Below are 27578 nucleotides of genomic sequence, written 5' to 3'. Positions count from 1 at the left end.
ATCATTATCCGGTTGCTGAGGGATGGGCCTATTCTAGTCATACTCATGTGGGGGTTTCAAAAAAGCGCAGGAAGACATGTCCTCACCACAGCTTACCGTTCTATAGGGGTGAGTTTGATGGTATTGCTGGTGATGAGGTGGTTTAGAGGCCATATGTTAGATTCGATGATATTATGGACAGTGAGATGATACAGGCACAGTTAGCAGGTTGCGGTCGAGTTCCCCTTGTATGTTATGATGTGGTCGAGTGGCATCATCCGAACAGGGTGAACAGACATTTTGGTGCTAGTCCTCAGATTTCACGAGCGCCGGTGAACATGGTTGGCTATAGGGGGCCTAAGGAGGCCACGTTTGCAGGAGAGGATTGGCTTGTATGGTGGTTCATTGATATTGGCAAATGGTCCAGGTTTTGTTCAGAATTGGATGGGCTTGTTGATGACTCGGTCGATATTGCTTCTGAGGCTGATTACATGGTGTTGAGCAACTCCTTGCATAATATCCACGAAGCATGCAATATGGTAGAGAACAAGTACATAATCATCACGGATATGCCCTTCCGTAAGTTTCCACGGGTAAGGGTTGGAGTCGTTCCAAATGGTAATATGAATGGTACTCGAGCCATCGTAGAGACGAAATCTTGCAAAATATGTCCCGCATTCCCTCTCCGTCCCTCCCGTTAGATGTGAAACCCAACCCTTCACATATTCAATGCGCATTTGATCCATATTACAACCCTCACCATGCCTCAAGTTTACATTATCGGCAATCTGATCACATTTAACAAGCTTACCACCATTCCATCCGGATTTTTTCCATTTTCCATCGGGCGTGTTGTTGCCCAAATTCAAGATCAGAAGGAAGTACGGATCTGAATGAGAGTTCACCAATCTCCACGGTTCACTACCCCCATCCAATTGCTTGCCTCGATCCAATTGTTGTCCCTGTAAGCCTCCTCATCGGGAGGGTACAAGTCCGTTTCCTCTTCCTTTACATGGGGCAGCTCCTCATTGTCCACAAGGGGCATCAACTCGACACATGCATCTTCCATCTCACTAAAGGTTGGTGAGACCACATATTCCTCGTCATTGTCCTCATATCATGAATCGCTTGGTTGGGAGTCCGAGAATGTGTTGCTAACGTGGGAAACCGAATCACAACTATGATCGGAGTTGTTGTCACCACTATACTCGCTAGTCATGTTACCTATCACAATAAAACACAATTATATGACAATAATTGGCAATTATATGACAATTAAACATAACCAAAAATAAAGCAATGTTAAATATAAGAAGTTCAAATTCATTAAAAGATTACAACATTCCGTTACAAAATACTACATTACTAATTATATTGCAATTATTGAGCATTTCTAAAATTTTCTAGTCTACTAGCACACTTTCTTTTATCATGACCTTCCATTTGACAATATGTGCACTTTCTTGGCGGCTTTTCCTTTTTACCAATCGATTCTATGAGACTTTTGAAACGAACGTCCTTTTTCCTCCCTTTAGTTTGGGACATAATAGGGTCAAAAATTGGTTCTTCATGAGCACTTGTATTTGGAGCATGAGAATTGCTTTCGTAAGATTTAATTCCATCAACACTCATTCTTTCGAGGATTAGTATTTCTCGATTCATCACTCCAAAGGCATAATCATACCGTTCCTTGGATGCAATGCTACTTTGAATAAAACTCATGGTTAACATTGCCATATTATTAAATTGATCGGTTGAGGTCATCTCATGACTTTGTCCAACATCCAAATCGTAAGGCAACACACCATCAACTCTATTGGCATGCATTGTCCACCTCGAGTTTATGAAATACGGGGGGATTTCCGAAACCCGTTTTTTAGTGAAGACCGCCAATAGGTGTCTACAAGGTAGCCCCGAATGTTTAAACATTCCACACATACACATTTCCAAAAAGGTTACTTTCTCGAATGCCACAAAATAAAAATTTCTTCTCGTAGGCTCGGACATGGGCCTATAACAACTATAGTACGTATAGACATCCCCCATTCTCTCCACTTCTTCACAAGCTCGTCGGTTTTTTCAACAAAGTATTTTGAAGACTCAAACAATTCATCTTGAAATCTTCTAAACATTTTCTTAGTGTAAATACAAGAAGCATGATACTCCAATATGGTATGCATTTTCATAGGACATTTTAGATTAATTGTGACATAATCTTCTTCCTTCTCCCTCATGAATTGCCTTGCCAATGCTTTTTGGGCATTTTCAATGAATTCCTTCAAACCCGTTGCCGAATTCACATACTTATCAAAGAAATAATTCATCCCCTCACTCCTCAATGAACTATTTTGAAACGCCGAAAATGTGTTTCTAGTATATGCAATAATCCACTTGCGCTTCGACTCATATAACCCATTTAACCATTTATGCTCTTGCAAGTGATACTTTTCCACAAACAATGCCCATCCAGCCTCAAAAATATCTTCGGTGAGAGATTTATAAATACAATGGTTGAAGTCCGTCTTGAATTTCGGAAAAGCCGAATAATAATGAGCTAATTTATTGGGGAATTTTTGACTTATGTGCCAAGAACACATTAAATGGGTAGTATTCGGGAGTACAACCGCAATAGCGCTTGCCATGGCTTGATCTTGATCCGTTATTATAGTCAATGGAGGCTTATTTCCTACACCTTCAATCCAAGTACGAAGAATCCACTCAAAAGTCGACGCGTGTTCATCCCGCATCAATGCAAACCCGAAAATCACCGATTGATAATGATGATTGACTCCGGTAAATGGGACAAATGACATTGCATATCTATTTGTCCGAAAAGTGGTATCAAAAGCCACAACATCGCCAAAATTTTGGTAGGCCATTAAACATTTCAGATCAATCCATACTAGACACTTCAAACGATTTTCTTCATCAACTTCAGTCCTAATAAAATATTTAGAACCACTTTCTTCATTCAACCTATGCAACAAGTCCAACCCCGCTTGGGCGTCACTAATCTCAAACATTTTGTTCCTCTCGTCTTTTAACACATTCCTAACATGTTGAACATTGAAACCAACTTTATCATTACCTCCATGAATGTTACCAATCACATTCATCACTTGACAATTACGAACCCCCGAACCAAAAAGCGTTTTAATCAAACTACGGGTAACGGTGTTGACATGTCTTTCGCGTTGTACCAAATTCATCTTACTAGGGAAAACAAGACCGTGGTCGTGTACCAATTCAAGGCTAGTTACCTCCCAAAGACGTTTTTCTTTTGATAATTGACATACATCATCACCTTGCACTCACTTTTAGGAAGAACCTCTCTACGCCATTTATTTTTACTACTCTCAGTAACGACACTTTTTCCATAAAGCCTACAAACATATAAACGACCATATATCTCGTTGTCTTTATTACGATGGCTCGCTTGAATTTTAATAGCAAATCCATTTTGTAAAACATAAACCCTAAAAAAATGACCGGCCTCGTCCACAGTTTGAAAATTTTGATTCAAATATGGAACTCCCCCATCAACATTTTCATACATATTTGCATCTTCTACATTATCATCTTCATCCTCGCCCTCAACATTATCATTATCATTTTCAAGCTCATTTTCAACCTCATTTTCATCATTTTCATTTTCATCCTCAACATCAACCAAATCGTCATCTAAATTAATAAATTTCTCATTTTTATCTACGAAATCATCATCTTCAACAAATACAGGGGTTTTAGGTTCTTCACTAGTATTTAAATCATCAAGATGTAAACTATGATCAATAGTTTTTTTTTACGTTTATGACGAACCATACGAGCAAATAAATTATCCGCCATGAAAATGTGAAATTGAAGACAAGAAATATACCTTAAATTGATAAAAGAACTTGAATTTTTTGATGAAAATGCCCAAAAACCGCCTAAATTGATCACTCTCCAAGTAAAATTTTTGTTGTGAATTTTTGTTGGTTTGTGTGGTGAATGGAGGCTGTTGGGTTGCTGGGGATAAGGGAGCAATCCTACGAACCACGGAAATTTTCAACGGTCCGTCCTACCAACTGCGAAAAATTTCCGTTGTCCGTCCCTCATCCCAGTTCCCCAATCCCCATCCAACAGTGGAAAAACAGTTTGTTGTAAAACTGGTCTACAACAAACGATTGTTGTGGACTGTCCCCTACTTATATTATGACAATGAAAACCTTCACAGGCTTAAGAGCCCACAAAATTTATCCAGATCGATCCAAAATTAAATTATGAATTTCAGGTCCAATATTTCACAAAGCCATTAGTTAGTTTTCATTACAGCTCACTGTTAAGAAAATGCAATGTGCAGGATTTTTAAACAAGAATATCCACTGTTAATACAAGTGATCATAAGGCAACCAACCTTTTAATGTGATATATAGCAAAGCAGCAAGTTTATAACAATATTTTCAACAGTTTCATGTAATACTAGAACTTCATCTTCAGAATCTTACCTAGTGGCTGATATGGCTTTGGAGGCTCAGGATGTTTCCTAAAACTGTTCTTTAAGGAAATGGATTCTTGTCTAAGTGCTTCAAAAGCAACCTTTCTCCTCTCCTCTTTCTCCTTCAACTTCCTTTTCTCTTCCTCAAGCAATGCTTTTGCTTTCTCAGCTACCTCTGCTCTCCACACTGCTTGTTCTGCTCGTGTTCTTAACTCCCCGATTCTTGCTGCTGTACTCTCCATTTCTCTTTTCAATGCTTCATTCTCGTTACTCGTTTCTTCGGCCTGATCAGCCTTTTTCAACAATTCCTTGTAGTCTTCTTCAGATATTGAAATGCATGCATTTGTTTGTTTATCTGTTATGGCCTCATCAGTCTCGATAACTTCTGAATTTTGCCTTTCTTCGTCTCCTTTGTGTGCTAAATCTTTTATTGTTTGGAGCTTGTTCTTGGCTTCCTGTGCTTGCAGTGCTAACTGCTGTATACAAAGCTCTAGTGCCAGCTTTTCGCGCTTGGCTCTTTCTTCAGCAGCATCAGCAGCAGCTGCTTTTGATCTACCTCTATGCAGCTCAGACTTTAACAATGCAATCTCAATTTGTGCTTCACTTTCTTTCTCATAGATTTCATTCACCTCATTTGTAAGCTTCTCATTCTTGCTTCTCATTGTCTCTAAATCACATTTAAGTAACTCCCCCTCTTTGTTTGCAATTTTAAGTTCTACTCTTAACTGACTTAGCTCCATTTCTAGTGCGATGATCTGACCATCTTTTTTTGAGTTTCCAGTCAGAAGCAGTTCCATATCAGATATTAACTGGCCTATATCATTAACTGCATCATGAGTAGCCTTTTCAGCAGAATAACGAACCTCATTTGCCTGTTGAAGTTCCGATTGCAGTGACTGAATTAATAAAGACTTTTCTGAAACCTCACCTTCCAAAATCGTCAATTGATTTCTAGTTGATTCCATCTCTTCTCGAATTTTCTCTGCTGATCTAGTGGCTTGCATCAAAGCAGTCTGGTTTTCAGAAGAAATTAAATCTTTTTCTTTCTGTGCCTCTAAAACGACAAATTGTAAATGAAGAATTGTTTCATTGAGCTCCGCTACTTGGCCTGAAAGCTCTTCAGCCCTTTCCATTTCCATGTTCAAAGCAGTCTCCATTACTTCTGCTTCTTTCACTGCCTCGATCTTTGCACTTCTGGCTTCAACAAGTTCAACATCTTTGTTAAGCAACTCCTCTTTAGCAGTATTCAACTCCACTAAAACTTGAAAATTTTCGTCTTTGAGTTTTACAGTTTCGGACAATTGTGCATCCATCTCCTTTATCTTGGATTCAAGTTCATATATTCCCATTTTAGCCTCTCGGCAAGCATTCATGTATATCTCTCTCTCAAACTCGGTGTTCTTCAGCAAGATGAAAAGTTCTACTGCAGTTTTTTCATACTGATCTAGCTTCAACGAGATTTCAAGATTCTCCTTCTCTAGCTGCTGGTAAAACAAGAATAAATTTTGGACCGTAAGTTTAATCGGATATGTATTCAGAAAAGGTTTGCTAGTATTTTCAACACTCTGACAAATTCTTCCTATTTATAGATCTTTCATTCATGAATTTTACTTATTCTTGCTAAATATGTTCATGAGTCTTAATTGCTGTAAACTTATGTAAGATTTCAACTAGCTAGCGACATAAGCATTACATTATTCCTAGAAAGCATTTGATATCGCGGCTTAGAGAACTTACAGTGTAGCAGGCAGGCCGGCTTCTTAACTGATCACTTTTGTCACCAAACAAGGAAATCGATGCCTGAACCGATTCAATAGATTTTGTGTCGATTTCTCCCATTCTTAGCAACGTACCAACTCCTCTGTGAAATGCATTCTGGCATATTGAAAAATAAAGTCACTTCACAAAGTCAAAACAAGGTAATAACACTACAGTGATAGAAAAGCAATTCAAGACAATGGACAGTTTGCTTACCAAGACAGTAGAATTCCCATGAAGCTGAATGTGCAGAAATAGTTAATCTGAATCGCGATGAAATATGATGGAATTGACGATAATGTTTCTCATGAGGATCTCCTCGAGGTATATATACGGGAATTTAGCGTGCATTATATAGCGTTTACTTGAAAGTGGTTCTGGAAATCGAGTTTACCAAAGGTCACAAATGCTGTCTGAAACGAAGAATCTAAAGGAGATGATGCTGACAACAACATTGTAACTATCGTCAAAGTTATGTTAGTGGCCGGCTTAAATTCCAGATATCTGTCTTTTGTAGTACTACTTGTATTATCGCTTTGTTTTTTGTTAACTAGCAATCTACACGAGCGTGAGGCCTTCTTGTTATGAGATGATTATTTGCCACTAAACATATATTACCTGGCGAGATTTATGTATTTGGAAGATGTGCACCTCCGTACAATGATTTAATATATGTTCTCGCTGTAGTATATGTTTTTATCTGATCCAATCATGCAGCAACTAGTTGACCTAAATCAATCAGTTGGCAATATTTATCCTATCTGTCAAGCGGCTCGATACATCAAATTTTTAGGGCGCATTTAGATGTCGAGCCGCTCTATGGATCCAAAATGTCTGTATAAAGAAGGATCGAGGTAAGATAATACAACATCGTCGAGCTAATTTAATTTGAGATATAATTTATTTCACCTCTTCCTTTCCGAAATATAGAAAATTTAGATAATATAAATATCGTCGAGCTAATTAATGTATTATATAATTGAAATCATATTTTTAAAGTATTGAATCTCTACCCTTGTTAAAATTACAAAGTTTATAGAATAGTAGAGTTTCTAATTTAGAATAACAGGTAGCGGAAATTTGATATATAGGTATATATATTATCTCGCCAATCAATATAAAAACTTAAGTTGTTAAGAGAAAGGTCATTTTGAGGATATTATATTACTCTTTTAAATCACTCGAAATTCCATTTATGGTTAGAGTGGATTACGGGCGCCCCAACCCGCGCTCTGATATCATTAGTGACCAAGAACAAGTAGCAGGATTGATGACATCAATTAAAGGCATCTGACCAAGGTGAAGGGAGGTTGTACTGTGTTTTATAGTCTGAGATGAAGTTGGGATAGGGTCCCAATTAGTGGTTGTAAATGATATAGTGATGCTAGAAAACATTCTTGGAAAACGAAAAACTTTTTCTCCAAAAATTACATATGGGGAAATATACAACTTGGATTTTATTGGATTTAATTGTAATGAATTAAAATATTTTCTGTTAAATGGTTCGATGTTAGGGTTGATGATTGATGCACCATATCAGTTAGTATCAATCATAATCAAGTTGCTGATCTTGGCAAATCGTAAATTAGTCCTGATTTATCGCTATTAACTACAAACTACACGTTGTTGCTAAAAGTGTATGCCTTTAGCAGTGCTAGTGCTATTCGCATTAATTCTCTTTGCTGATTTTAAGTAGTTTTACATAGCTGTAGTGGTGAAGTTACAAAAGGTGGATTGTACATATATAGTACTAAAAATTGATACATTTCCGTGTTCTTAACTAAACAGAGAATTTCACAATTTAATGGTTCTTCACTAAGGAGTTTCGATGCAGACAAAGCAGCAGCAAAAGCGATGGATGCTTAAACTCAGAGCCAAGGCCAATAAGTTGAAACTCGAAGGCAAACGGCTGTTTTCGGGTTGCAAATTCTCAATGTTCTGTATTAAGGTGTTCAAGAAAAAATCAGCGGCGATCAAGCTGAAAACCGAAACACCAGTTTCTGTTGTTCCGAAATCTAAGTCTCTGAAATACAAAATATTCAAGATTCTTAAGAAACTCGGGATCAAACGGACCAAGAACAAAGATGCAGGTGCTGAGATAAACGCAAGAGCTGAACGTTTAAGCGATAAGGTATGATTGAAAGATAAGCGATTTCTTTCAAAGAATATATATACTACACAGAATAGTCCAAATCAGAACTAATTTTTAAAAAAAAACACAGAATGTTCATGAAAATAGTCGAGCTGGATCTGCTCAGGGCTTGCGTTCCCAACTGGTACTTACCTATGAGCTATAGAGTAAATTTGATTTAATTTGCTTTGGTTTTGAGATATGACAACTGTTCGTTAATAAATTTGTATATTTCAGCAACCAAATCCTGTAGGTAATAACGGACAAGGCGTTAGGGAGAATGATGTTACAGAGAAAATGATAGGGGGTTTGATCATAATGTCGCACTATTTTTTAATGGTGAACAAGTATGTGGGAAGTAACAAACCAAACCATCTGCTGATATTTGTCATTTCAATGGCCATGGGTTATTTCACCATCACATGTATGCGGAGTATCGACCAAATTGAAGACTTCATATCAGGCCTGATTTCGAGAGCTTGCAGTTGTTACGTTCTGCTGTGATCATAGTTGGTTGGTGGGTGTTCATCAATCTTATATATCAAGTTGTGTTCTAAACTCTATATGTTTGTTTCAGCTACCACTCTTTATATTGAACCCTCCTATGATTATTAGTATGTTAATTATTCAGATAAAATTCGATACAATTGCATGCTGCAGATAGGGCATTCTGGAGCCTAAAGAATCAGAAATGAAACTACAATAAAAAAATCTCTGTCAATGTTTTGAAGACAAACTAACTTGGCCTACAGATGATAGATCAGTGATAAATGTTCTGTGGGGAAGTGTTCATTTGTAGTAGAATGCTAGAATGTGACTAGGAATTGTAATGGATTTCGTAGTTTGTAGAACAGGACGGAAAATAGAGACTAACAATAATTTACGGCACATGAACATGATGATGCTGTGAAAAGCTCTGCAACTTACAGTGGATGACATAATTTCATGGAATGTGAAATGCAGGAGAGTTTATAAGAATGAAGATGCACTTGGTGGGGGCAATGAGTAATGTGTTTCACATATGGGTTAATAAACACCATCACACCGTTTGGTAACATATCTACCAGCCACGGTTTTGGTAATTATATTAAGCTCCTGCTGTTATCGTGTTCCAATAGTTTGATAAAAAGAATTTAAATACAAAACTAACTACCGATTCTATAAAAAATTTCGACAATATTAGCAATTGTCATATATTTATTACGTACACATCTTAGAGGTTCGTCAACTCAAAATTTTATACTCTGATTTTAAGTGAACATTCGCTTTTAAGTAAAGAAACATGACGTCTTTAGATAAACGTACTCCCGTCGACAACGCGTAAATTTATATATTAACATGAATATCACAAATAAAATAATATATATGAGCTTGCCATGAATCTGGTCATGGACTTATATCGTTGTCATTGGGGAACAATTTTGAATATTTTGAAGGACATATAACTGTTACGGGATTGCAACAGTTTGATAAAAAAAATTACAGATTGCAATTGATTAATAATAAAAGAATTAAATACGAAGCTACTAGCGGATTTTATGAAAACCGTCCATAACAGTTGTCAAATAGGTTAAATATTCATGTTATTATTGTTTTTGAGTATATCGTAACTGTTTTCTGAGTTTAAAATTTGAATAAAAAATTTAATTCAAATTTAGTTGTTCTCTTCTATAAGGTAAATACAAGTCCAAATTTGGTTCAAAACAGAAAAAATGGGTTTACAATTTTCTAAAAATAAGACGGTACTAGCTTGAAGGAACCTATCTATTATTTGTTTGACAATGACAGATTGACAGGTAGTTGAAACATACATTTAATAAAAAAAATTGTATTAATAAAAAAATAATAACAATTAAATGCCGAATAATACAATAATAAACAACTGTATCAATTATTAATAAAAATATTTGAGCTGATAGCTCATCTAATTAAGAGTTTATCTTTTGTTAACCCCAAATTCTGGTTCACGAGAATCCTGGGATTTGTTAAAACATATTTTTTATTGTAAGAAAAATAAGTTTAATTTGTAAAAATATTTTAAAAAATAATTTAAATATAGAAAGATAAAAATGAACAAAGACAATAAAAGAAAAGAGTAAAATAAGTTGTATTTTAATTTTGTACACCCGAAAATACAGAGGGGGCGTATCTATCTGTATGCATATATCTAAAATCTAACATCCTGAAAAAAGGACAACATGACAAACATAGCAGTTTCTATCTTGTTTCCGTTCTAACTTCCTGTTCTCGTCATTACATTGCCACGTGTACATTTCTTCCCTTCAATTCATCAGCTATCCAGCCCCAACTTTGCTCCATTTTTTACAACTCCACTTCTTTTAAACCTTTTTTATATTTAGTCAAACTATTTTTAACATTTCGATTTCTATCATATACTTTTTGAATTTCTAACAGTTTGTTTCAACAATTTGTGTCCTGTTTGAATTTTATTCAACAGGACACATTGTGTCCAATTGTGTTAAATTATTATTGTTGTTGTTGTTGTTGTGAAAATGGAGAGAACTGTGGTTGTGTTGTTTTGAAGTTTGTGACATTTGGATCTGGTAGGGAGAGAGGAGGAGCAGCAGCGCCATTTGTGGTGAATGGCGCTGTTCCGGCGGTTTTTTTATCGAAAACCGCCAGAAAGGCTCCTCGAGATCTCGGAAAGGCTTTACTGTAAGCTATTGCTCCTGTTTTTTTATTGTTTATTTTATGTTTATTGTGTTGTGCTGATTTGATTTTATGTGGTTTGGTATAGCTGCTTAATTTGTTGAATTTGATTTTCGTATGTAATTAACTTCATTAGAGTTGAATTGCGGTTTATTTGATAGAATTCGCTATTTGTTAGTTTGTGTAGGCTTTGTAGTTTGTTGTATGAGAAACTTAATTGATCATGATCACGACTTTTATGTATTGGATAGAATTCAATCTTTAGGGAGCTTGTTAAGGTTGTGATGTTATATTGCACCGTTATGGTTGTTATCATCTTTTCGTTTGAAATTCTGCTTCTACAAGTTTTATGCTACAAAGTCTTTTATAAATTTTGTATATTCTGCTTTTAGGAATATTTTTGAACTTTTGTGATTTTCTTTTGGTTTTGACTGTTTGAGCGTGGAATACCATTTATTTGTTAGCCTATCTATTATTGACAATATTTTCACTTGGAATTTATGATTTGCAGTGTTTGATTGCTGCTTCTCGACTAATGTACTGGGAAAAGATGAATACAAATCATACATCGGTGGAATTATAGCTCAGCTACAGGATTATTACCAAGATGCTTCGTACATGGTTTTTAACTTTAGAGAAGGGGAAAAGAGAAGCCAAGTTTCAGATTTGTTGTCTCAGTATGATATGACAGTCATGGACTACCCTCGAGATTATGAGGGTTGTTCACTTTTACCCCTAGAAATGATCTACCACTTCTTGCGATCTAGCGAGAGTTGGTTATCTTTGGAGGGCCAACAGAACGTGTTGTTAATGCATTGTGAAAAAGGAGGCTGGCCTGTGCTTGCTTTTATGCTTGCAGGCCTGCTTTTATATCGTAAACAGTACACTGGCGAACAGAAAACCCTTGAAATGGTATACAAGCAAGCTCCAAAAGAACTTCTTCATCTTTTGTCTCCTATAAATCCACAGCCATCACAACTGAGATATCTTCAGTACATTTCCCGGAGAAATTTAGGTTCTAGTTGGCCGCCTTTAGATTCACCTCTTGCTTTGGATTGCATTATTCTTAGAGTTCTACCCTTGTTTGGTGGGGGAAGAGGTTGCAGACCAGTAGTTCGAGTTTATGGTCAGGATCCGTCTTCAACAACAGCTGGTAGAAGTGCTAAGCTCTTGTTTTCAACTTCAAGGAATACAAAACACGCTCGATTCTACACACAGGTAACCTCAATTTGCAAAATTAGATGTAGGATGTTAAATTTAGATTCATAATTTAATTGTACCTGTTTCTTCTTAAATGCAGGAAGAGTGTGTCCTAGTGAAATTAGATTTCCATTTCCGAGTTCAAGGTGATGTTATCATTGAGTGCATTCATTTGGAAGACGACTCGGTAAGAGAAGAAATGATTTTCAGAGTCATGTTCCACACAGCATTTATCCGCTCAAACATCTTGAAGTTAAACCGTGATGAAGTTGATGTTCCGTGGGACATGAAAGTCCAGTTCCCAAAAGACTTTAAGGCAGAGGTGGGGTCTTCGCTTGCATGAAAAGTGTTTTTCTATTTCTGTCTGTTAGTTTTCACATCGAAGTTGATTTTTGGCTATATATATATTCAGGTGCTCTTTTCGGATGCTGATGCTTCATCAATTATCACCACAAATGTGTTGGCAGAAGATGAATATGAGACAGAAGGCCCTCTAACTGAAGAGTTCTTTGAAGTAGAAGAGATATTCAGCAGTACTGACACACAAGTTGGAAAAGGTGACCTAGATGCTCAAATAGCCGAAGAATATACTGTAGTTCAAGGAAGCAAATCGATTGATGACAACAAATCGATTGTTTGGAAAGATGATCTAGAACCTCATGCATTTCTGGACTGTGCATCAGATGATGGAACTCCCAAGCAGGATGGTAATCGTATTTTTAATGAACTAAAAGCTGAGAATAGGGTTGATGAGATGTACCCTGCTAAATTTGTTCGTGACAAGTCCTTCACTAAAGAAACTAAGCTGGTGACTAGTGATATGTTTAGCTCAACTGAAACTGAGACAATTCTTACCGACACCCGTGACATCTCAGATAACAAAGAAAATGAACATGAAAAGAAAGATGGTACCTTGAAGATGCTTGAAAGACATGGTTTACGAGAAAAAACTAGTGTCGGGGTGGCTGGTGGTGTCTGCGGCACTTCTGATGTTACGAACAATGTAGAGGAAGGCAAAACAAATCCTGTGGAAACTCTAGAAAAGCAAGATTCACAGCAGAAGTTGAGTGCTGATGTTCCGAAACATAACTATGATAAATCTAACCCACCAGCAACAAAAAAGCTGCCCACTCCAAGCTCGAAACCAGCTGCAGATTCAGGTAGTACCAAACAAACGTTCAAACAGCAAGATTCGCCGGGCAGTGTTTCAAAGCAGGCTAAGACGAATCAAGTATCTAGGTGGATCCCTTCTAACAAAGGCCCTTACACTAATTCAAATTATGTGGTGTATCCACCATCAAGGTATAATAGTGCACCCCCTGTGCCAGTGCCTGCGAAGGATAGTCATATCAAAAGCAATTTAAAGCCACGTCCTTCCACTTCTTTTGAAGTGATGAGTAGCCCTGAATCAATATTTTCTGAAGTAAAAGCGAAGTCGACTGCAAATAGTGTACAGGTGAAGGCACCTTCGTCCCCAGTATTAGAGGTATCAACACTAAATGTGACTCCGTTGCCTCCACCCCCATCCACAGCTACATTTTCTGTGAGCTTAAGGGCAACCGTTGCTCAGTTAAACTCTAAATCGCCTCCGCCCCCACCTCCTCCCTTGCCACCACCCCCAGCCCCCCCACCCCAGACTCCGTTTTACATTCAGAATGAAATCAGACCTTCATCTATTCCTCCATCTCCACCCCTTGTGCCACATTCCAGCACTTCCTTACATACTACTTCTCCTACTCTATTCCAACCCCCTACATCAAAAGCTTTGCTGCCCCCACCTCCTTTTTCTCGAGTTTCACCTCCACCTCCGCCTCCACCACTCCTGCCTCCTTTTTCTCATGATTCACCCACATTACCCCCAGTTTCTGTTTCACCTTCACCACCGCCTCCTCCTCCTTCTCCCTTACTTCCTTTTTCTCGAGCTCCACCTCTGCCTCCACCACTGCCCTGTACCCGAGCTCTGCCTCCACCTCCACCTCCAACCCCTCCTCCACTGCATGGATCCTCACCTCCGCCTAAGCGTGGATCCCCGCCTCCACCTCCACCTCCCCCTTTATCATCAGCGCCACCACCTCCTCCTTTAAAGCGCGGGGGACCACCTCCAGCACCTCCTCCTCCGACTCGCGGAGAAGTAGCTCCACCCCCACCACCTCCAATGTGCAGGGGACCACCTGTTCCTCCACCACCACCACCTCCAATGTGCAGGGGACCACCTGTTCCTCCACCACCACCACCTCCAATGTGCAGGGGACCACCTGTTCCTCCACCACCACCTTTGGTTGGTTCGTCACCGCCACCTCCTCCAGTGCATGGAGACCCTCCCCCACTACAAGGAGGACCACCTCCACCCCCTCCTCCCGGGGCACGTGGACCTCCTCCACCTCCTGGTCCACCTAGATCTTTAGGTTCCGGGCCCCCGCCCCCTCCATCATTTGGTGCTAAAGGACCAGTAGCTGATGGTAGAGGCTTGGCTTCAGGAAGAGGACGTGGGCTTCCGCGTCCAGGAGGCATGCCAGCTCCAGCAACTCGAAGATCTACCTTAAAGCCTCTTCACTGGAGCAAGGTAACCAGGGCACTGCAAGGGAGCTTATGGGAAGAATTGCAAAGGAATGCTAATCATCATAGGTATTACATTTTTTATTACTGCTAGAGCTATCTTGTTTTTGTTCAGACAAGTGCTTTATTTTTTTTCTATAAACCCTTTCTCTAAATTCTAGTACCTTAAATCTACACTATGTTATATGTCTGTAATGCTGTATATGTCCGAGTGAGAAGTGCATTTCTCTGCATGTATTTTAGTTGCTCCTTATACCTGTTTTTGATTTAAACTAACTTAATTCTATCATCAAATCCCAGTTCGTCAGATTTTGATGTATCAGAAATAGAGTCCCTTTTCTCTGCCACAGTCCCAAAGTCAAACAGGGCGGGTGATAAGTCAGATGACAGGCGGAAGTCCCCTGGATCTAAACCTGAAAAAGTTCACCTGGTAATGGTTACAATACTTTACATGTGTTTTATATGAATTTTGATATTACAGAGTGAGTTGCTTCTCTAACATGGGCATCGATCTTCACTTTGTCATGATATTTACCTATCCGTAAGCTTAATTCCTAGGAGCTATTCTTCACCTTTTCACAAATTACGTGTACTTGAATGCGTATATTTACTTCAATTTCATGTTGATTTATTCTATCCACCCTTTCATATGTTTTAGAGTAATTATTCTTATCTTGTGGATGATTAAGTAGTAAATGTCATTGTTGAATTAGAATGCATGTTTTTTATATTTATTTATCTGCTACTGGATGTTCCCTGTTCACTATAGGTTGATCTGAGGCGTGCAAACAACACTGAGATTATGCTCACAAAGGTCAAAATGCCGCTACCTGACATGATGGTAAGTTACCTTTTACATTATGGTTTCTTTAGTATATACTTCCTGCTTCTTCTGCATATCGTTGTGTTTGTTTCATATTTCACTTGTTCTTAAAACTGCGAGTGTTTGAAAAAACAGGCCGCAGCTTTAGCAATGGACGAATCGATTTTGGATGCTGATCAAGTAGAAAATCTAATAAAATTTTGTCCTGTTAAAGAAGAGATGGAACTCCTCAAGGTGAAGTAGATAGGTCTGCAGAATGTTGCTTAATGTTTTACTTCCCTCTCTTATTTATACATCATTTGGTTCTATTTGATCCTGCAGAATTACCCAGGTGACAAAGAGAATCTGGGAAGGTGTGAACAGGTCCGTAAACCTCATATTCCAAAGTTGTTTTTTATGATTCTGCCTGTAAGAATTTGGTTGCTTCCGTTGTGTGAATACTAGGGATTTAAGTTTCTTGACTGGGAGATTTAACAAACAAATTACTATGTTTTATTTGTTGATGAAGTTTTGCTTGGATAAGTTGAGTAGCTTAATTAAAGGCATTTTGCAGAAAATTACTGTTCATGAATATTGTTCTTTCTGGTTTTTAGTTTTTTACCTTTTCCAATTTCCATCTTACTTCAAAAGCATGTAGCTGAACAAGAGAACAATTGAAACAATGTCGATAGTCCCTTCTATTAATATACGATGCAATGTGCTAGTTTTTATATTATAATTTTATAAACCGCACTCCCAATCTATCAAGTACCACGACTATGAATCTGTAGCGAACAGTTATGGACATCACAACACATTAATGTCTCCTTAATCCTGGGTTAGGGATTACAATCTATCTTATACAGTAATAATTAATTTGAGTTAATGTTTCAGTGTTTCCTATCTGATTTGTATATATTTTTTCAGTTTTTCTTAGAGCTGATGAAGGTGCCACGAGTGGAATCTAAATTAAGGGTTTTTCTTTTCAAGATTCAGTTTAATTCCCAGGTTTGTTGGTATATATATACTTTAAGTTCTGTGCAAATTTAGTATTTGTTGATTTTAGTAATTTCGGATGTTAAATATTTTTTTTATTACAGATTTCAGATCTCTCGAAGAACTTAAAATCTGTTTTTGCTGCATGTGATGAGGTTAGTCGTAATAGTAATTAGTGAAGCATATTATGTTGTATACCTTCTTCTGGTTCTAATGTAGAATTTCAATTTCCTTAGGTTCGGAATTCTGTCAAGTTCAAGGAAATTATGAAGAAAATCTTGTATTTAGGAAATACATTAAATCAAGGAACTGCTAGGGGTAAGTGAATTTTTTTAATAAGCAAAATTCTGCCCATGTTAGATCACACTATTATAGTTCACTGCTTTGTATCTTTTTTCAAGAATGAAGTCTCTTACATGTCAAAAATATTACAGGATCTGCGGTAGGATTCAAATTAGACAGTCTTTTGAAACTTACCGATACCCGTGCCACCAACAACAAGATGACATTAATGCATTATCTTTGTAAGGTATGCATACTTTGTGTTATTTGTCTCCTTTGCAAAAAAAGAATTGTTTAAGTATTGTCTTCCTATGCTGTAACTTTAACTTGTAAAGAGAGGGCTTGCATGATAGGACATTGTCTCTTCTTACCGTGCTTAAATACGACACACACACACATATATATAATAAGGTTCTATGGAGACCGCTATTTTATCGGAGAACTCGGAGATTACCTATATTCTGCAATCAATATACTATAAAATATATTATTTTGTGAAGTATGTTTTACGAGTATCACTAATTCATTAAAATTGTTGAAGATCCAATAAATTTATTGAGTGGAATGTTTATGTTCCACAAACTGAACAAATATTCTTCAAACTAAACATGTTTCATAGAATTAAACATTTTGTAATGTTTTACATGCAGTACATATATGATATTCAAGATTTTGCATAAAATAATAATCTTTGTAGAACATGATTCACAAAATAATACGTTTTACAATATTTTTATGTAAGATTTTACTTGCATATCCAAGGTCTTCGACCAAAAGGTGCTGTCCATAGAACTTTACTTTTAAGAAATTAGAAACTAATCTAAGCCATAAAATCAATCTAATCTAATGCCCCCCTAAAAGCACCACACCCAACTAATCTGCACCCTCCCACGCACAATCTCAGTTTTTTCCCTCCATTTTTAATTTGATTTTTCCCGTCAAACGGTAAGTTTTTTTTAAATCCGACTTCACTGTATTTTTCTCCATCTCTCAACGATCGATTTGCATACCATATGTGTTATATTTTGAAGTAATTTTTTTTTAAAAAAAAATTGTTTTCTAGTTTCTATTCTAAAATTGATTTCTATTAGAGTAGCCCCCTAAATATATAAACACCATATCATCTATCAATATACTTGGTCACTGTACATGATGAACAGGAGACCAACCCCACATAAAAGTTGCATAGTTGACTATGGAATTTCAGTATATTTTTCATATAGGGAAATTTCACTTTATGGATATTTGTATCAGACTACGCATTCGATTACATGGAAGAGAACTAGAGTTGGAACGTTAATGGATATTGGATTAAGACTAGGCATTTAATTGTGTAAAGATAACTATATTAGAAATGTTAAGTGTTTGCGCAAATATATCTGTTCATTCATTATCATGTGATGTGGCCTATGAGGTTATTTCTTTGTTTTATAATAGTAATCAAAAAATTACTGGCAGATGATAGGAATTGCTTATACTACCTTTTCACTGCTGGCCTTTACCTTTTATTGTATTATATAGTGTTAATCTTTTTCTTTTCTTTTTTTCCAATTTGTGTTTATTCTCTTTATCCATTTTTTCATTTCAGGTTCTTGCTTCCAAGACCCCAACTCTACTAGACTTTCACATGGATCTTGTTAGTCTCGAAGCTGCATCAAAGGTTCCTTTTTATCCTTTTCTCACTACCAATATCGAACATTTTTATTGGGAAAAACTGTAAAAAGATCTTAATTGCAGATTCAGTTGAAGACTTTAGCAGAAGAAATGCAAGCTATTATCAAGGGATTAGAAAAAGTAAATCAGGAATATGGTGCATCCGAGAATGATGGTCCAGTATCTGAAGTTTTCCGTAAGGTATCCCCATGAATCTTTTGCAAATTTTTCAGAAGAGTGGGTTATGCTTATAATTAGGTAATGAGGAATGTTTTAATGGGAAATATTTTTAAAAATCCTGATAACATCCATCTTCAAGCTAAAAGGAGTACGAATAAGTGGACAGGACTGCACATACCCTATTTTCCAGAAAAAGCTTGTTTTTGAGATGCACCTTCTTCACTAGTTTAAGATCAAAGAGCAATTTAAGTATGTGCTACAAATTGGTATAGATTTAAGGATTGATACTTGGTTTTGGTTTATTGGAACTATATGGATATTGTTAAGTTAAGCCGTTCCATTGGCTTTGAGATAAATTAGTCAAAATGTTCCTGTATTAATGCAGCTTTCATCATTACTATATTGTGTAATTGTTCAAACAATACTTGCATGTTATTCTATAAAATGTCATAACACATGGACGTTTTTTTTCCATCTGTAGTCACTGAAGGAATTTATCATTGTTGCTGAGACTGAGGTGGCTTCTTTAACAAATTTGTATTCTGTGGCGGTAAATATCTACCCTTTAAACTAATCACTAGTTATACTAAAATAATGGTGTTTCTTTATATCTTCTCGTAATTTTTGTCTGTGGACAGGGTAGGAATGCAGATGCCCTGGCATTGTATTTTGGCGAGGACCCTGCTCGATGTCCGTTTGAACAAGGTAAATAGTCCCTCAAATTTGTGATATCTGTTCTTTCTTCTTTACAATTTTCTTCTGGCTTTTAGCTAGGGTTTCTCTGATTTTTTTTCTTTTTTAACTCGGAAAACTTTCGGTTTTATTATCTATCATCCCTCTCATGTTTGGTCTTTAATAGCTTGATGCTCTACAACTAATTGTTTGCTAGTTCTGATCCCCCCCCTCCCCCAAACAGTCTTTAAAGGGTGCTAACTGATCGTGCTTTGATTGATGCAGTTACTGCAACACTCTTAAACTTTGTGAGGATGTTCAGCAAAGCTTACGACGAGAACTGTAAACAGGAAGAACTGGAAAAGAAGAAAGCCCAAAAGGAGATTGAAACAGAGAAGGCAAAGGAGATTAATCGAACAAAGAAGATCGTCACATAGGCCGTAGCATGTCTTATCTTCTTTACCTTCACGGGGCTCTTATTCCCTATGGTCTTCTTCAACTGATGTGTGAAGTCGCAGTGAACTGCTTCAATAACAGACCGAAAACCTTCCTCATAGTTGCTAAGGCATGATTCTCATCAGTTATTGAAGCTCAAGTAAACAAAGTGAAAATGCCAGTCTTAAGGTCCCGAGATCCTGGCTGTGACTCAGCTCACAGTGCAATTGGGCAATTTAAATGCTTGCAGCCATTTTCTTCGCTGGAAATCAATTGAATATTTTTGTTGAGGCTGGGAGCTTCAGGTGATCATCCATCCTAGGAATCCAATCTGAGTCTTGGGTGTCATCTACGGAAGGAATATATGATATCAATTGGCAATACATCATTGTTACAGCAGATATTGAATTCCTCACCCTTTCGCGAACCAAGTATGAAGGCTGATGTTTCGGGGACAGCTGATGAGAGTATGCCGGTTCACTATAGACCATGTACAAAGCTCTAACCTAACCTTTGTAGTTAGAAAGATTAAATAGCATCTGATTCTTGTAAGATAGGAGTATAGGTTCACTAATTGGATATTGCCAGGACTAGAGTTTCCACCTCAAGAGTTGTATATATAGTAATCCTTAGAATATGAAAATAGAAAGAAAGTAGTAAATTACCAGTGCAAACTGCAAAGGCTAAGACCTGGTCCGTAAAACAAAATTATAGTACGAATGTATAGTTAAATGAGAAAATGTGACAGTAAAAGTTGGGATTAAAGTCTACAGGAAGCATGTGTTTTAGAACTACAAGAAAAATGGAAATGTGTAATGAATTAACTGAAGGGAGGGGTTGCTAAGAAACAATCAAACACTGCAATAAAGATGCGGAGTGAGAAACATTCCGAAAATGTGAGAGCTGAGTTTCATTTTATAAATGTGATATCATAAACTCATGTTCTACTGTGTTTTCAATATATGTACAACTCATGTTCTACTCTGTTTTCAACTACAAGCTACAACTCTAACCTCCACCACAACATAACCGAACCCCAGAAGTCTATGTATCATAATAATATCCATATGATTTGGAACTTGTTGTTTGTGTTGGTTTACATAATGGTGCGGATAATTGTTGTTAGCAACATACTCATATAGCAATTATTTGAAGAAGAAAATAATCGTGTGATGGTAAATTGAGGACAGCTATACATTCTTGCAATTTTGTGGCAACTAAGCAAACAATGCATGTGATTTTGCTAATCTTCTTTATGCTCTTGATAATAAGTTTATATAATTCAAGAAACGACGTTTACTAAATTCCAATACATGAATTAATGGAGAATGATGGGTCATTACATAATTGTAATGGGGGAAAATTGAAGTTATTGCGAGGCTGATGCAAAATATGCATGCAACAATTTAAGTATATCGGAAGTAGAGAGATTGTTTCCGTAAAATATCTGTTTTTTTTTAGATTTCTTTTAGGAAAAAGGTGATTATTGTTTTGAAGATTCCAGAAAAATTGAGAAGTTGGAAATAATAATGGAATTTTTAAAGACATGATTAAAATAGAAAGACACGGTGGATGAAATTCTATCTGGATAACGAAGGGATGCACAACAGCCCAAGTCACAACTCACAAGTGTGGTTGCTGATTGATATTCTTACTTTACACTCAGAAAGGATAGTGAGAAGAAGACAAAGTAGAAGAGTGAGTGGCTAGGCCAAGTATGATCAAGTGATCAGTGACTTGACACAAAGTAGAAGAAGATATAATAAACCTAACAAAATATACTCAGCCCTTCGATTTACCATTATAAATTGCAGAAAATATGCATATCAGCATGGACTCTGTCACTCTCAACCGGGTTTAACTTTCAACTCACGGATCTTTTCCTCGCCAAACTTGAGTTTCTGGCATTCTTATTACTTAATTTTATAGATATATGATATGCATGCATGCATGCAATAATATTGTGTTATGAATGCATTCTTGATTGTCATGACTTGTCTGAATCCAGATGCATGATGAGTTTCTTGAATTTGATCCAATGTTTGTGGCTTTAGTCAATAGGACAATTCTGTAGATTTTAGTCTGTTCTGTTTTAAACTCTGGTTCAAAGTTTATCTGTATAACATGAGACTACCAAGTGCCATCTTTTTTAAAGTTTTTGGCCTTTTTCCAATGCAAGTAAACTACCTGCTTTTTCACAAGAAGCATATGAGATTGAGAATGTTAAAGAGTATAAGATCCTGTTCGCGCTTTATTATTGAAGTTACTTAAAGAGTATATATATGTGAACTTCTTTTGGCTTGTCTGGCCTATCTTTTGAATCTATGAATACAGATGGACCAGCAAGTCTGCAAATTTCAGAGAATGTTTTACTAATTATTGAGTACTAACTCTGAGGACATCATGAAAAGTTCTTTTAATTCAGTTTACAGAATAAACATCAGCAAATTAGTCAGGAGAAAGATAAAGCCACTGAAGTTATAAACAGTAACTTCTGCATATTTTGTTACAATGGAGTAGAAGATAAACCTCTATAGTATATAGATGCATCCAATTAATCTCGAAACCACACAAAAAAACATACAAATAAAATCCCTCAGCATTTAAAAGAACAGAGGGTTGCACATAGATAAGAGCCTAGTGTGTGTATGTAACAGAGAGACTGGACAAATATATCCCATGTTTCCCATTCTCTCTCAGCCCTTCTCATTTTTTATCCTACATTCAAATGAACAACTGTCGAATTATCTAGTATTATAATCGTATAAAAAATAATTACGGAAGCTCTTCTACACTCTTCAACTTTGCACAAGAAATGATGTGATCTTGATATTCTTTTGAAATGTCAATGCAGTGAGAGTATATGTTCCCCTGAGCTTCAACCAAAAAAGCTGTTTTACAGCTTTTGAAAAACATACAACTGATGATTGTATCAAGAACGATGAAGATGGAGTATAGATATGCAATGACAATCCACTCTAGAGTCATTGAAAAAGTCGGATATTCATTTGAAGAAAAGACTACTGCACCACGATATAGAAACAAAGCCTCGATTTCAGCTAAGGCCAAATTGAGAGGCAGGGCTAATGATATAGCTTTTGAGTTTCTTCCTTTGATCAGAATACATGCTTTGAGTATTGAAATATACCCTCCTTTTGCTTCCATTCCTGATAAAACCAAAGCCAAGTTGCTAATAACGAATGCATTAGCAAGAATTATCGAGTAAATAATAGCTGCTGCTGCAGAAAAAAGTACTAATGATGTAGAAGTTGATATTAGTTTATACACATCAAGACAATTGAAGGCAATGGATAGTATTGAGAATCCAGTTGCATTCGAGGAGAGAATTAGTAATGAGGTCCAGATTTGTGTAGAGAAGATGGGATAGAGAATTGAAATGAAGGAAAAGATTTTTTGTGGAGGAGCTGGTTTTTGTTGGGAGAGAGCCTTGATTACAGACGCCTTCGCGATGAGGAGGGAAGAAAAGGTAAAAGGAAGAACTAAAATCGCAGAAGTAATGGTTTGGGAGAGCTTTAAGCTGAGAATGTCGAAGAATTTATATGATGGTGGTAAGCCTGCTGCAGTAAGAAGACTCTGCAGCCTACTTTGTATTGGTGGCAGAAGAGAAGAAGAAGGCACAAGTGCTTGTGAGAAGAGAACTGAAGCTGAAAATGGCAAGGCCAGAATTGCTGAGATTGTGAAGTAATGGTAGTTTGATAGAAAAATGTAGATAGAACTTCTGATAATCTTGCCAGGGGTCTCCATTACAATGTATGATGAATATTCTTCTGGTTTAGCTAGGCCTTTTATATGAGTAGAAGTTGTATAAGTTTGATTTTTTCTTACAAGACAAGGGTAAATTTTCTGGAGTTTATGGTGTAAAGCTAGCCAGCAACTGATAAAATAGTAAAGCATCAGATCATCAGGTGATTTCTTTACTTGCAAATCAACTTTTGGCCTGTTTTTACCTTTTGGTGTCATTCTGTGATTTTTCCCCCACCAAAATTAGTAGCTGGCAAAAATGTGAAACATAGGGAATAAAATCATTTGTCACATAAAGTATGAAATTGTAAAACCATCACATTTAAGACCTTTTTAACAATGCTGTCGTTTTTTAAGTGTCTTTTCATGCAAAAGCAGGTTTGTTTTAGCCTTTTTGGCTTGGTAGCTTAGAAAATACTGCTATACATTTACCCATACACATTTTCACCTAATCATAATAATCAATTGTTTTAATTATTTATTTAACACAAACCTTGTCCAGGTAGAAGCATCCATGTGGAAACATTAAAAATAGTAATCTTTCTTTAATTGAAGTAGTGATTTTCTGATAAAAATATCATCAAAGTTTAGGATTTGAGAAAGATCACTTTTGATTTACTTGCATTGTTTTTGTTATATTTTAATAATTTCTAGGAAGATACTGAAAGGGACATGGGTTGATTAAAATACAGAAAATCATAAGAACATTTTTGAAGAAATAAATGCCAGTGATATGTATATTAAACTTTGTACACAAGGGAATATAAATAAGGAAAATCAAGAAATTTATAAGCAGTGCCAGTAGTTAACTTAACTTGGTCAAGAGTCAATGGACATGAAAGTGGCTAACAAGTTGGATGGATTAAGACTCTTCAGTCAAGTATGGCAGCCTTAATACTAATTAATTAACTACTGAATTTATATTTACTGTATAATTAAATAAATTTTAAAACCTATATCATTACAAATTATATTTCATCATCTTTAAAATGCATTTTTCAATTTAGAAAAATAATACATAATTTTGTTTTAATTATCAGTCAAAATATCATCACTTGACTATATATTAGTAAAAAAGAATTATGTGATGAAGTGAGTAACTACTTAATCCACAACAATTTTACGGATATACAACCCACAAAATTAACAATGCTTACGTGTCAAGATTTTTAATTTGTAATTTCTCAAACATTGTTACAAACTCTCGTTTACGTATGCGACCACAGGTTAAAACGCCTCAAATGTAGTCCTCATCCCCTCTTCTAGAATTTGTTCTTAATTGAGGAATTTTTACTGATTTTCTACGATGGAAAGCTCTCAATACCTTCATTTTCTTCTGATTTCATTAATTTTTTTTAATAAAATCCATTTTTTTGGATATTTGTATGTTTTTTTTCTTGAAATGTGTATTTTGTTTTTACTTTTAAGGTGTTTTATTATATTTTTGTTTGATTATGATTGAGTTTATTTGGTATTAGCTCTATTGAAAACGAGTTTATTGATGTTTATGATGATCTGAAAAGCCTGCATCAAATCTGTGACGGTAATGATTATTGTAAAAGCTCATCTTTCACAGATCAAAGATTGTTCATAATTCACGAGTTTATACTTTCGACGTGTTTGTAGGCGGTATCAGACATAGAGGTGTCTTCAGAATGTCTATAGCTGGTATCGGGTATATAAATAGCTGATGTGTCGTTTTTTCAATCTCGATTTATGCAATAAATGTTTCAGAACACTGGACCAATAATGATTTTTATGTGATATGATTAATTGTGATATTACCATTTTTATAGTTGTTGGTGCAATTTGGATCATTTCGGATATTTTTAATTTAATTTTTAGTTTCACGAATTTATAAATTATGTGTGTTAAATGAAGCAATTTATTTAATTATTTTCAATATACTATTTGTTTTATAACCTTGTAATATGATAATACCGGCAGTTAAAAATTTGTCTCGACTGTATTATATTCAAATTAATAAAAACTCTTTTTTATTTATGAAAAAAAACGTGTCAAAATGTCATTCCACCTTAGGAAAAATTTAAAAATATTTTAGGACTGTACATATTATAGTTCAACCAAGTTTCATATAATTACATTTTATAGGCCTCCCTCCTTGTTTATCACACTCCATTTACTGGTCCCTCTTTTAACAATGATATGGTGATTCTTAGCTTCAAAGAAAAATAATACCCTATCAAATTAGGCAGCAAGTAGCGTGTTCAAACTAAATTAAGAAACTATTGGACTTGTTATAACTTAACTACGTACATATAGAGTTAGAGTACTTTAGTGTTTGTGTTACATGTAAATTGAGAAAATGCCTAAAATAACTAAAATTCAGGGGTGGCTGTCCAAAATATTCACGCTCAAAACAGATGTCCAAAATAACCATTTGAATACGCATACGGTATATGCGTGTGTTTTACACGCATATATCAAATACGTATAGTTTCAAAATTTTCCTGTAAGCTGACCTGACACAAGGAGTATACGCATATTTCGTTTGCGTATAGCTTGCATACGAATATAGTGTATGCGCATAGCTATAAAATTTTTACTATATGTGCATATGTTGTATGCGTGTATTGTACACGCATTTCTTGTATGCGTATCTGTCTGGTTATTTTGGGCACCTATTTGGAGCGTGAGTATTTTGGCCAGCCCCCAATAAAATTTGGTTATTTTGGGTTTTCACCCGTGTAAATTGGTATTTATTTTCGTAATATTAATATAATTTTGATAAGTAAAATTTTTATAAGATATATTATATATATATATATAAATGATATTTACAAATACAATATTGTAAAATAAAGCATTGTTTTTAAAAATACATATATAATATTTATTATAAATATTAATATTTAATTATAGATATCTTTATTTCGTGAACTGTTGTGTACCTTTTACTAAGACTTTTACTAGTACTTAATATTGATCATGTACTTTTATATTGGTGTGAAACTAGAAAAGTAATGCTTATTAGAAATTTAATTGTCATGAAGTGAAACTAATAATATGTAATAATAATTAATACGTAAGACTAATAAAGTATAGAATATAATATTCAGATTTAAATATTACTTTACTTCAGTCGCAGTGAACTTTGATTGCTGGGGAATGATTGAGGACAAAATGGATGGATGACAAGTGATGATGATTAGAACGAAGATATCATGATTTTCACAACTTAAAGCCACCACCCTTCCCACCATGTGGTCACGGGTCCATAACTAACTACACTTTCCAACGGGTCCATAACGAAGATAAAGGTTTTTTGTTAATTGGGCGTGTGTATCAGTTTTCGTGCATTTCAATTAATCCGAAATACTATCAGCACACTCGTATTTACTAAATGTGACAATTCACTTAATTTCATGTTTTTTAGTGGATTTGAACTTGTGATATTTGAATAATAAGCCCTTTGAGCATCCATAATGTCAAGATTCAACCATTTACACGTGGGGTTATATTTTTGTCAACTAACCATCAAGTGGTCTTTTAGAAAAAAGTGGTCACTCCCCTCGAGTATACAAACCCAATTATACTTACACATGGGTTCCTTTTAATTTTATCTTATTCTTTCTTTCACAATACTTCTTATAAAATTTTAATTTATAATTATAAATATCTTACTATATTTTATTTAATTAAATAAATAATTATAATTATAATTATATTTGCGGTAAAATACATTGAAAAATACCACACGATAAAGCATTAAATTAAAAAAAATTGCAAAATGGAAAAAAATTAACGATTATTATGGAACTAGAAGAGATGCTCAACCAAGTCATTTTGTAGCTGACGATGTGCTCGTTTATCACGCATTTGTATTGTCTTCTAAATATATGTTTCATACGGAACTTGAACTTCTTCGCCTAAATTTGGTTGCGATAAGTCATTTGTTGCATCATCATAAGTTGGTAGGGGACCAAATTGAGTGGTGTATGTGTCCTTCTCGTCTTCAACAATCATATTATGTATTATGATACATGCCCTCATAATTCTCACAA

General features: G+C 35.7%; 4 protein-coding genes across 5 annotated transcripts; 2 read left to right on the top strand and 2 right to left on the bottom strand.

The window, feature by feature from the left end:
* Nucleotides 1–1934: 1934 nt before the first annotated feature.
* Nucleotides 1935–3188, bottom strand: LOC141718319 (protein FAR1-RELATED SEQUENCE 5-like). Its single transcript, XM_074520703.1, has one exon. It carries the CDS (start codon nt 3186–3188, stop codon nt 1935–1937), a length of 1254 nt encoding a protein of 417 aa, XP_074376804.1.
* Nucleotides 3189–4261: 1073 nt separating this feature from the next.
* On the bottom strand, nt 4262–6839 carry LOC141716653 (WEB family protein At1g12150-like). The gene is made up of 3 exons (XM_074518847.1): nt 6431–6839; nt 6194–6331; nt 4262–5940 (listed from the first exon to the last, which is right to left on the bottom strand). Exons 2-3 carry the CDS (start codon nt 6293–6295, stop codon nt 4441–4443), a joined length of 1602 nt encoding a protein of 533 aa, XP_074374948.1. The 5' UTR covers nt 6296–6331; nt 6431–6839; the 3' UTR covers nt 4262–4440.
* Nucleotides 6840–7952: 1113 nt separating this feature from the next.
* On the top strand, nt 7953–9432 carry LOC141716652 (uncharacterized). The gene is made up of 3 exons (XM_074518846.1): nt 7953–8345; nt 8437–8490; nt 8583–9432. The coding sequence occupies exons 1-3, from the start codon at nt 8043–8045 to the stop codon at nt 8847–8849; spliced, it is 624 nt and encodes a 207-aa protein (XP_074374947.1). The 5' UTR covers nt 7953–8042; the 3' UTR covers nt 8850–9432.
* A 1110-nt stretch (nt 9433–10542) lies between these two features.
* LOC141717742 (formin-like protein 20) lies at nt 10543–20556 on the top strand. 2 transcript variants are annotated; one of them, XM_074519929.1, is made up of 18 exons: nt 10543–11021; nt 11527–12233; nt 12316–12537; nt 12628–14386; nt 14471–14840; nt 15072–15201; nt 15541–15612; nt 15730–15828; nt 15916–15957; nt 16501–16581; nt 16674–16724; nt 16806–16887; nt 17004–17098; nt 18440–18511; nt 18589–18705; nt 19166–19234; nt 19323–19389; nt 19642–20556. In XM_074519929.1, the coding sequence occupies exons 1-18, from the start codon at nt 10949–10951 to the stop codon at nt 19791–19793; spliced, it is 4260 nt and encodes a 1419-aa protein (XP_074376030.1). In that variant the 5' UTR covers nt 10543–10948; the 3' UTR covers nt 19794–20556. The 2 variants fall into 2 exon arrangements, with proteins under 2 accessions (XP_074376030.1, XP_074376029.1); XM_074519928.1 differs by having other exon boundaries at nt 12628–14840.
* The last annotated feature ends 7022 nt before the right edge of the window (nt 20557–27578 follow it).

Source organism: Apium graveolens, chromosome 4 (assembly GCF_009905375.1).
Source record: "Apium graveolens cultivar Ventura chromosome 4, ASM990537v1, whole genome shotgun sequence".
NCBI classification, from domain to species: domain Eukaryota; kingdom Viridiplantae; phylum Streptophyta; class Magnoliopsida; order Apiales; family Apiaceae; genus Apium; species Apium graveolens.
The sequence above is the reverse complement of the archived record's forward strand: the minus strand, read 5'-3'. Positions and strand labels throughout refer to the sequence as shown.

What these genes read in the sequence shown, in the direction of transcription:
- LOC141718319 (XM_074520703.1), bottom strand. Translation starts at nt 3,188, where the DNA reads ATGAATTTGGTACAACGCGAAAGACATGTCAACACCGTTACCCGTAGT.
- LOC141716653 (XM_074518847.1), bottom strand. Translation starts at nt 6,295, where the DNA reads ATGGGAGAAATCGACACAAAATCTATTGAATCGGTTCAGGCATCGATT. An exon ending in GCCGGCCTGCCTGCTACACT is followed by an intron (nt 5,941 to 6,193) that starts GTAAGTTCTCTA and finishes TTGTTTTACCAG; the next exon opens with CAGCTAGAGAAGGAGAATCT.
- LOC141716652 (XM_074518846.1), top strand. Translation starts at nt 8,043, where the DNA reads ATGCAGACAAAGCAGCAGCAAAAGCGATGGATGCTTAAACTCAGAGCC. An exon ending in CTGAACGTTTAAGCGATAAG is followed by an intron (nt 8,346 to 8,436) that starts GTATGATTGAAA and finishes AAAAAAACACAG; the next exon opens with AATGTTCATGAAAATAGTCG. An exon ending in AGGGCTTGCGTTCCCAACTG is followed by an intron (nt 8,491 to 8,582) that starts GTACTTACCTAT and finishes TGTATATTTCAG; the next exon opens with CAACCAAATCCTGTAGGTAA.
- LOC141717742 (XM_074519928.1), top strand. Translation starts at nt 10,949, where the DNA reads ATGGCGCTGTTCCGGCGGTTTTTTTATCGAAAACCGCCAGAAAGGCTC. An exon ending in TGCCGCTACCTGACATGATG is followed by an intron (nt 15,613 to 15,729) that starts GTAAGTTACCTT and finishes TTGAAAAAACAG; the next exon opens with GCCGCAGCTTTAGCAATGGA. An exon ending in AAGAGATGGAACTCCTCAAG is followed by an intron (nt 15,829 to 15,915) that starts GTGAAGTAGATA and finishes TTGATCCTGCAG; the next exon opens with AATTACCCAGGTGACAAAGA.